At 42.1% G+C, this 11,087-nt stretch overlaps 1 protein-coding gene across 2 annotated transcripts in view; it reads left to right on the top strand.

The window, feature by feature from the left end:
• The first annotated feature begins 6,592 nt into the window (after nt 1–6,592).
• The window catches only part of TMEM65 (transmembrane protein 65), a 302,373-nt gene continuing 297,878 nt past the window's right edge, over nt 6,593–11,087 (top strand). The window contains exon 1 of one of the 2 annotated variants that reach the window (XM_053715338.1): nt 6,593–7,942. In XM_053715338.1, coding sequence (XP_053571313.1) covers nt 7,672–7,942 — 271 coding nt within the window. In that variant the 5' untranslated portion in view covers nt 6,593–7,671. The remainder of the gene's footprint in view (nt 7,943–11,087) is intronic. The other variant, XM_053715339.1, reaches the window with a different exon arrangement.

The raw sequence follows: 11,087 nt of genomic DNA, 5'->3' as shown, positions 1-11,087 counted from the left end.
AGACAGATTAGGGCAAAGCCTGACAGCATGAGGGAGAGTATTCCAGAGGGTAGGTGCTGCACGACTGAAGTCCTGCAGTCTAGCATGAGAAGAGCTGATAGTCGCGGATGCAAGGAGCAGGTCATTGTTGTATCTTAGTGGGTGGGCTGGAGTATACGTGTTTATTAGAGAGGATAGGTAGAGGGGAGCGGCGTTGGTGAGAGATTTGTAAGGGTAAGAATTTTGAATTTAATTCTGCTGTGAATGGGGAGCCAATGAAGGGACTCTCAGAGAGGTGCAGCAGATACAGAGCAACGGGAAAGGTGGATCAGCCTGGGAGAGGCATTTAGAATGGATTGAAGGGGGAGAGGTGGGAAAGAGGAAGGCCAGTAAGTAGGTTATTGCAGTAGTCAAGTCGGGAAATAACAAGGGAGTGGATTTTTTGCTTTGTGGTGTTAGCTCTCAGAAAAGGTTGAATCTTGGAAATATTGTATAGATGGTTGCGGCAGGATGTAGAAAGCGATTGGATATGGGGGACGAAGGATAGATTTGAGTCAAGTGTAATTTTGAGGCAGCAGACTTGGGGTGATGGGGAAATGGTGATGCTGTCCACAGGGATAGAAAAGTCAGAAGTCGGTGTAGAGCTTGGGGGGGGGGGATAAGAAGCAGCTCAGTCTTGGACATGCTAATCTTTAGGTGGTGAGAGGCCATCCAGGAAGAAATACCAGATAACAGCAGTCGCTGACATGAGAAAGGACAGAGGGAGAGAGAGCAGGGGTGGAGAGGTAGAACTGGGTGTCATCAGCATAGAGGTGATATTTGAAGCCACAACTGTTGATAAGTTTACCTAGCAAAGAAGTATAAATGGAGAAGAGCAGAGGACCCAGAACAGATCCTTGAGGTACTCTAAGAGACAGAGGCATTGGAGAAGAGGAGTCGCCGGCAAATGACACATTAAGCTTCATGTACACACTCAGAATGATGCATAAATATTTAAAGGTAGTTGTGGGTGTGATGTCGCTGACTTTAACTTTAGCATTCACACCCAAAGTTACAGAGGTAACCCAACATTGTACCTGTCACTCTCAGATTCCTACCTATAAATTCCAAGTGTGTGTCGATATCAGTATTTGGTTATTTTTGGCTGTTTGTAAAATAAAGACCTGGACCTGGTTCAAAGGAGTATTTACTCGGTACCCACACATTCCTTTCCCCTTTCCTGATAAAGAAGATTATTTTGGTTCTCTTTCCTGTATGCTATGAAATTTACTTCCTTTTCTTGGTATGTTTTCTTGAAGAGGGTGCCTAGGTAGGCTCAGGTCTGTGCATGTGACTTGGTGCTGGGCACTATATGGTAACTGTCATGAGATGCAGGACATATGCAGGACACAGCAATGATGGTATAACTCTATTTTATTACAGAGCATAGCAATACACATCCAGACAGGTTGATTGTACTAAACTAACTGCGACACAGACACCGGACCTAAGCCCCGCCCACCAGCTAGTGACATCACATCCTGCTATCATCACATCTTCCCCTTTTTCAAAGGCAAAGCATACATTCGCATATATTAAATAACAAGGTACACCAACAGGGTATACAACAACATTTTGTTTTAGAACATTATAAGAACAGATAGATTAGAAAACATGAACAAATAAATTACATCCTGACTTGGACATCGGGGTAGACTACCCTAGTCCACAGTGACCATGGGATTATTCTGCCCATACTTCCGGTCACTGTTCTAGCTAAAGTCAGTCCCTGTATCGGGCCGGAAGCCTCACCACTCTTCCGCTTGATGTAACTTTGCATGAACTGTCCTCTGATACAGAAGATGGTGAACAAGAGTCTGCTGGAGGCAAAGATATATCCCCGCTATGATCTTGCTGAGGGGAAGGCACCTCTCTTAGAACAGGGGATCCCACCGGCGGTGGTACTGAGGTATCCGGTTCCAGACTCTCAGGTACAGGCTGAAGATGTCTTCGGTTACGGCGTGTAACCGTCCCTCCCTCTGTAAGGACTGTGTAAGACCTTGGTTCTGGAGAGCGGCCCACTACCGTAGCAGGCGTCTTCCATTTCTTCTCATCATCCAGTTTAATTCTGACACTTTGGCCCGCTTTCAGTTCCTGTAAAGGCCTGACAGAATGTCTCCTGTCGTAGAAGAAACGATAACCCTTTTTGGCCTCTTCATCCCTCCTAAGGACTTCGTCCCGAGGAACAGGGCCAGGCGGCTTGAAGACACCCACTGAGGGTAAAGTGGTGCGAATCTGGCGTCCTAGCATCAGCTGTGCCGGGCTAAACCCGGTGGCTTGAATGGGCGTCGCCCTGTATGACAAGAGGGCTAGGTACGGTTCAGATTGCTTTAGGATGAATTTTGTTGTTTGAACTGCCCTTTCAGCCATTCCGTTGGCCTGCGGATAATGTGGACTTGACGTGGAATGTACAAAATCATATTCCCTGCTGAAAGCACTGAACTCTGTAGAAGCGAACTGCATGCCATTATCACTCACCAGCTCCATTGGAATGCCCCAGCGGGCGAACAAGCTCTTCAGGCGAATGATAACGGCCTGACTTGTGATATCATTCAGGGGTGCTATTTCCAAATACCTGGAATAGTAGTCGATAACAACAAGAAACTTTTTCCCGTGCAGTTCGCACAAATCAGCAGCTATTTTCTGCCACGGCCCCGCAGGCAGCGGAGTAGACATTAAGGGCTCCCTTCTCTGAGTAGGCCGGCGTTCCCGGCAAAAGGCACATTTAGACACGTGATTTGCAATGTCGGAGCTGATCCCAGGCCACCACACAGCTGTAGCTGCTCTTTCTCTGCACTTTGTAATGCCTAAGTGGCCATCATGAATCCTGTTTAACATCTCCTTCCTCATGCTGACAGGAATTACAATACGGTCTTGGAACAGCACCAACCCCTCCAGCTCCGTGAGCTGCGACCTCTCTGGCTGGTAAGCATTTAAAGACATCCAGGCTGCCCGGCTCTCGGGCCAGCCATCTCTTATGTACCTTATAACTTCTTGCAGATCTGTGTCCAAATATGTCTCTTTCTTTATCTCTTCCAGTTTCCTTGAAGAAATGGACTTAGAGGCCAGAACTGAATCAACATACACTTTTACATCCGATTCTGTAGAGGATTCTTCAGCAGCAGCCAGCGGGAGCCTGGACAGTGTATCTGCCACAACCAGCTGCTTCCCCGGCACATGCACTGCCTGAACATTGAACCTGAGCAGTCTCATTAAAAGTCTCTGGCATCTCAAGGGTGTTTTGTCGATGTCATAAGAATTGATAAGAGGGACTAGCGGTTTGTGGTCAGTTTCCAGACTAAATTTCTCCAAACCCACTAGATAACGCTGAAAGCGCTCACAGGCCCAAACTGCAGCCAGGCACTCTTTCTCAATTTGAGCGTATTTTGACTCCGCAGCCGTCAGTGTGCGGGAACAGTAGGCGATGGGCTGTAGTTTGTTGTCATTCAGCTGCAGGAGTGCAGCCCCCAACCCATAACTGCTTGCATCAGCACTAACCACAGTCTTTTTTGAAGGGTCGTAGAACCCCAGCACTGGGGCAGACCCCAGCAGGGACTTAGCATGCAGGAACGCTTTTTCTTGTGAGGGTCCCCAGACCCAGGCAACATCTTTCTTAAGCAACTCTGTGATAGGGTGCAAAACTGTAGATAAATCTGGAAGAAACTTGCCCACGTAATTTACTAGGCCCAATATCTGTCTCAGCTCATGTACATCAGACGGGCTTTTCATCTGTTCGATAGCCCGAATTTTCTCGGGGTCCGGCTTGATGCCATCCCCGTTGATGATATGCCCAAAGTAGCATAATTCCGTTTTCCTAAAATGACATTTTTCTTTATTCAGCTTCAGCCCAGACTCTTTGATAGCCTGCAGCACACAACTCAAACGCTGATCATGCTCTTCCACTGTAGACCCATACACTAGAATGTCGTCCATGACGACTGCTGTGCCCACGTGGCCACTCAGGAGAGAACTCATTTCCCTCTGAAAGATCTCAGGAGCGGAGGATATCCCAAAGGGAAGTCTGCAGAAACAGAACCGACCTACCGGAGTGATAAAGGTAGTCAGTTTGCGGCACTTTGGATCCAGGGGGATCTGCCAAAAGCCGCTAGAAGCGTCTAATGTGGAAAAGAACTTCGCCCCAGCCAACTTCGGGGCTATATCTTCCAGTGTCGGCAGCACAAATCTCTCCCTCTTCACTGCCTCATTCAACCTTTTCAGGTCCACACAGATGCGCACCTTTCCGTTTTTCTTTGCAACTGGAACAATGGGGGCACACCAATCAGTTGCTTCAACAACCTCTTCAATAACCCCCATAGACTTCATGCGCATGAGCTCTTTCTCCACTTGAGGCATAAGCGGGAACGGAATTCTGCGAGGAGTAGAAATACTGTACGGGACTGCGTCACTTTTAAGTGCTATACGGACAGGTTTGCAGCTCAGTAGGCCCAACTCGCCAAACATATCTTCAGAGATCTCATTCACTCTGGCCACGAGGCCCAAGTCACAGGCTGCTTTTCTGCTCAATAAACTGTTAACACACTGACCTCGGATCACATGCACCCACATGGTGAACTTCCTTTGTTTGTACTCACAGCTGGCAAGAAATTTCCCCACACAATCAATGCGGCCACCAGGACTATGAACATTTGTAGTAACCTTCGCCAGCTGGGGCTGTCGAGGCAGTCTCATAAATTCAGCAAAAGACATTACAGTGATATCTGCTCCTGTGTCAATCTTAAAATCAACATTGGCTCCCATTACAGTAAAGGTAACTTTCCAATCTTCCTCTGAGCTTGTCCGTTCCACAACAGACCCCACAAAAGACACTTCCTGACCCTCCTGGTCACTGTCCACCTGCATCTCCTTAATGTATTCAGTTTTACACACCACTTCAAAATGGCCTATTCTGTTACATTTTCTGCATCTTTTATCTCTGGCCGGGCATATAGCACTCTGATCATGAGCCCGGTAGCACCGTGTGCATCGGCCATGTTGCGCCCATCCACTTCTAGGCCTTTCCAGTACTTTAGATCTACCGCTCACACTGTGCCTTTCACTAGTAATTTTCCTAGACTGTTGCACTTCATCCACAATACTCTCAGACCTCAGATCAGCACTTTGCTTTTTCACCAGTTCACTCTGGCGGGCCATCCTAATAGCCCCGTCTAATGTTAAATCAGGCTCTAACTGCAGCTTCAGGGAGACTTCAGCATCTGCAATTCCAATAACTATTCTGTCTCTGATTTGCTCTTCTTTAGCAACACCAAACTCACAGAATTCAGCTAATTCATACAGGCTGCGCAAAAATGACTCCACAGATTCTCCCACACGCTGATTACGTTTGTGAAAACAAGCTCTCTCATGAATCACATTTCTTTTGGGCACAAAGTGGGCACTGAGTTTATCCATAACTATATCAAAGTTAACTTCTTCCCCTTCTTGGAAAGTAAAAGCATTGAACACTGGCTCTACATCTTTCCCCATAGAGTATAAAAGAGAATTAACTTGTACTTCACCACTCTCCTTGTTCAGTTTGGATGCAATCCTGAAGCGCTGAAACCGCTGACGCCATGTGGGCCAAGCTGCAGGCTGAGAAAAGTCAAAAGGCTCAGGTGGGGTAAACTTTGACATCGTCATCATCAGAAACAGAAGCGTAGTCCAGAACTTCTGACACCATGTCATGAGATGCAGGACATATGCAGGACACAGCAATGATGGTACAACTCTATTTTATTACAGAGCATAGCAATACACATCCAGACAGGTTGATTGTACTAAACTAACTGCGACACAGACACCGGACCTAAGCCCCGCCCACCAGCTAGTGACATCACATCCTGCTATCATCACAGTAACAATGCTTGCAATAGTGTTTTTAATGTTACATTGTTACAAATAATGCTGCCAAAACACAAGCACGACACTGAACATATCTAGATATGCTCTTACAAAATGCTTTCCAAGAGAACAGTCAATGTAATAATAGAAGTTGTAAGAATATTATTTTTTTAATTGCATACTTTATCTCAATCATTAAATTTTAACCTTCTCACATCTAAGAATGTAAATGATGTGTGATAAACAAATATACATGTATTATAAATGATTTCTCTCTATAGTGACTTTATGTGATATCACCAGATACACAATTCATTGCACATTTTCAAGTTGGTAGGTCAGCAAAATATAAGCTCTTCTGAAGAACTGAAACAGACTTCATTCACACTGATCTGTTCTTCATACGTTTTTACAACTCTTGTGATACTACTGTGTTGAAGAACCGAATTCAGGTATATAGTCACCAACGTAATGTCTAAATTACAATTGTGTATGTTTTACTTTAAATATCTTATGAGCATAAAATAACAATAATACATTTCTTCTAATTAATTTGCCAAAACCTAAAACATCAACAAAGCGGATCGTCACTATTTACTATACATTCATTCCATTCACACGAGCCGCCTGACATGACCCCCAAACGCCCCTTCCCTGCTTTTACTGTCACTGCGCATGCACCTGTTCTTGGGTGACGTGCACACTGCCTGCGAGTCCACGATTAACCCGTAGAGATTGCGCATGCGCAATATCGCCCAGTGCAGGGACTGGATGAGGTGCGGACTCTCCGCCTCATTCTTTGGAACAACACAGACTATCAGCTCTTGGTCAGCGCTCGGCGTCCTGTGGATCGCATTTTTACCAGTGGCGTTTAATGAAACGGAAAAGCATTTCGGACGCTATTGCCAAGAGTATTATACCGGAGTTACGCGTCACCCCACCCAGTGCACCCGGACTGTATGCTGAGCTGTGACCCGGCAGCCGGGGAAGTGCGCGAGCCCCGGACTTTATCTGCACGTGCACCCTATTGACAGCCACAATCTAGTACACTATATAAAACACGCACATCTGTACATACTCTCCGCACACATGTGCACATGCACTTTTGTCCTATGCACACCGTCATTATCATTACCTACACTGACAGCTCCTGCACTTCATCCCATCTGTAGGTAGGCGCTCACACCCCCAGGTACACTGTCAGTACAGTACACCTGTATCGCTTCCATCCTCATACATCTGGAGATGCTATCCTGCCATTACCTACAGATCTGATTTCTGCAACACATTTACTGTTTTCCCAAATAGAGTTTTAGTTATTTGCTTTTGAGTCTACTTCGATTTTAGTCCATATAGGTATCCTCTGCAGAGAATAATATTTATAAAATGCAATACCCATTTTAGATCTGCAGATTTCCAATCTTATGGTTTAAAATACATGTAAGTACCTTGTGAAATTTAATATTATACATAACTATTTAAAATTCTATTATAAAAATACATATACCTATATTTAACTGCTTCCATTAAGTAACATATGCAAATTAAAAATCTCTTTATCAAATAACATTTAACTCTTTCTATGAAACTTCTGAAACTGTAGCTTGTTCTGCAATAAAACCTATAACAAATATATATTTATATTAAGTCTATGCACATCCTTTAAGGGAATTGTAAATGCTGACATATCTTGCAATACAGGTGCACATTGGTTCTGTTTTATTGATAATATAAATACTGATATTAGGTACATCTCAGTATAGGTCTTACATCTGTACACAGTTTAATAGCTAGGTTCCAGTGACTCACGGTACAATGGCAATGCTGCCATTATTGAGCCGGACTACTTTACGCCCAACTGTTACTCTGAAACCATGGACCTGGCTTGGAATGAGCAGGAAGAAATGCCTGGGTAGTCCCATCATGCCCTCCTGCAGGGCCCTTGGCACCCATCCAAGGAAGGAACCTATGGAGCCCCTCAACACAGCTCAAGGAGCCCGGGATTTCATATACAGTCTTCACCCCACTGAGAGAAGCTGCTTGCTGCGAGAACTGCATCGATTTGAATCCATAGCTATTGCACAAGGTGAGTGGGAACAAGAAAAACAAACACTGGGGTTATAATAAATCAAAATAGTTCTATTTCAAATGCACCAGAATTATCTCATTCTCAAAAATACTGAATAGGTTAGAAAAGTAAAAACAGTCTATTAAGACTCTAATATAAATGAAAGAGCAAGAAACAGTTTATACATTATAGTGTGTGTGTTTTTTTACCTGTGGTGACACTTTAGGTGAACTAATTTTTTGAGGCAGAATGTAAGTATTTAAAGGGACAGTCTAGTCCAAAATAAACGTTCATGATTCAGATAGGGAATGCTATTTTAAACAACTTTTCAATTTACTTTTATCACCAAATTTGCTTTCTCTTGGTATTCTTAGTTGAAAGCTAAACCTAGGTAGGCTCATATGCTAATTTCTTAGACTTTGAAGGCCGCCTCTTATATAAATGCATTTTGACAGTTTTTCACATATAGAGGGCGTTAGTTCATGTGTGTCATATAGATAACATTGTGCTCACGCACATGGAGTTGCCTAGGAGTCAGCACTGATTGGCTAAAATACAAGTCTGTCAAAAGAACTGAAATAAGGGGGCAGTCTGCAGAGGCTTAGGTACAAGGTAATCACAGAGGTAAAAAGTATAATAATATAACCGTATTGGTTATGCAATACTGAGGAATAGGTAATAAAGGGATTATCTATCTTTTTAAACAGTAAACAAATCCGGTGTAATCTGTCCTTTTTAACACTAAAAACTTAAAAGCAGTGAATTGCCATGTTCTATTTATTTTTCAGATCATGTCATTAAAAAGCACATCGTATTTAGGGTTTTGTATACTTTGTGATATTTTGCAGGGATTAAAGGGATGGGAAAGTCAAAATTAAAGTTTCATGGTTTAGATAAAGCTTTACATGTTTAGAGCATATTCAATCTCTAATGTACTTTGTTCTCTTGGTATCTTTTTTTTTTTTTTTTAACCCCATATGTAGGTATGCTTTGTAGTAGCAATGGGCTACTGGGAGCTAGCAGGTGATTGGTGGCTATGCACATATGCCTCTTGTCATTGACTCACCAGATGAGTTCAGCTAGCTCCCAGTAGTGCCGTACTGCCCTGGAGCTGACTTTGATGTGTTTAGGCAAACAATAGTGTAATAATATACTTGTCTAACAAATTGTAGCATTGTATTTTAATAGTTTGTAGTCTACTGGAATGTGTACACAGAATTCATCTATAGACTTTACTAATCTGTATTTTGTTTGTTAGTTGGAAGATGGGACACATGCATCTGTACAATACACACTTTTTTAAGATTGAGTCTGCGTGAGTACAGGTTGTTACTGTGAGACACTCATTGGTTGATCCATCAGTGCCCAGACAGGAATTCTAACATTGTTTCCACTTCTTGTTCACCTTTTGTTGTTAAACAACTGTAAAAGGAAATGTGACCAATCTATGTACTGTATTTGTGCCATTATACAGGATTAGGGCCCCACTTCTTTCACCTGATATCAGGGTGGGGTAAAATACTGCAAAATATTTTGTTTGGCTGGTTACAGAATTGAAAATGAGCACTACTGTCAGCTGTTTGTAGCCAATCTAACTGATCATAGAACCTTGGGGTTTTGTCACAAAGGAAATGTCAGAATTAATAATATTCTTATTAACAGTGACATATTTAACAAGATTCTCTGGTGCTGCAGCCTCGCAGCTCGTGCTCTAATAGGCTTTATTTGTAGTGATCACTTTTATATTTATTGTATAGGACATAGCTAGATATGTCACACATTTGTATTGTTTATTCATTTTAAAGGGACAGTCTACTCCAGAATTCCTATTGTTTAAAAATATAGATAATCCCTTTATTACCCATTCCCCAGTTTTGCATAACCAACACTGTAATATTAATACACCTGTTACCTCTGTGATGATTAGCTTGCATCTAAGCCTTTGCAGACTGCCCCCTTATCTCAGATCTTTTGACGGACTTGCATTTTAGACAATCAGTGCTGACTCCTAGGTAACTCTACAGACATGAGAACAATGTTATCTATATGACACACATGAACTAATGCTTTCTAGCTGTAAAAATAACTGTCAAATTCATTCAAATAAGAGGCGGTCTTAAGGGCTTAGAAATTAGAAAATGAGCCTACCTAGGTTTAGCTTTTAACTTAAAATACCAAGAGAACAAAGTAAATTGGAAAGTTTTTTTAAAATTACATGCCCTATCTGAATCATGAAGTCTAGACTGTCCCTTTAATGGTATTGTAAACAAGTGGACCTCATCTGATAAAACTTTCACTTGTGTGTCTTTTTTGGAACTTGGCAAAAACATGTTTCATGCCTTATTCCCCTGACTGCAACGCTTTTGAAAGTTGATGAGATAAGTTGAAAAATGGTTTTATTTTATATAAAAAAGATAAATTATATCTAGTAATTGTGTATACTTTATTTTTGCTGCAGTTGCCAAATTCTGCTGAGTTCTGAACGAACATGAGTCCTGATACCATCTCTATGTCTCATAGCCACTGTTGTAAATATCTTATTGGTACGGGGACATTTGTTTTTTTTCCACAGATTTATAAGATGTCAGTAACACTTTATACTATGCTGCTGTAGTAAAGTTCATATTTTCCTTAGCATTTAAGACAATACAACATTTGGGTGTAAAAATAAAATGCTCTAATTTTTTTTAGCACATTATAATGGTAAATACTAAAGTATTTTAATGTTGCACTGTTTACTTCTGTAAAGATGTGGGCTTTCACATGAGGTTTGAAGAGAATTATATAACTGTTTGTAGAAGTGCTTTATTTACAAAGGCAAAGCTGAGAGCATACTGCAGTAGTGGTATTTGTGGTCAAGTGGAGACATTCCTGAGCAGAAATTTAGCAAGAGAGATTAGATGTGAAAGCTTGGAGGAGTGAATAGCCCTGGATGAAACGAGTAGAATTCGGAATCTCTTTAATGTGTAGACACAAGGGGATTCTGCAGTGCACTAGAAGAAAATGACATGAACAATGTCATTTAGGATATTCTACACATGAGAATAGGAAGTCCGGGAAATAAGGTTTTATTTTACAAAAAGCAAGAGACGAGTAATATTTTTCAGTGTAATGAACTGTAATGGTAAAGTTTTCACACCTGATTACATATGGAATGAAAGAA

This window comes from Bombina bombina, chromosome 5, assembly GCF_027579735.1.
Source record: "Bombina bombina isolate aBomBom1 chromosome 5, aBomBom1.pri, whole genome shotgun sequence".
In the NCBI taxonomy this organism is placed as follows: Eukaryota; Metazoa; Chordata; class Amphibia; order Anura; family Bombinatoridae; genus Bombina; species Bombina bombina.
Note: the sequence above shows the minus strand (reverse complement) of the source record. Positions and strands in the feature narration are given on the sequence as shown.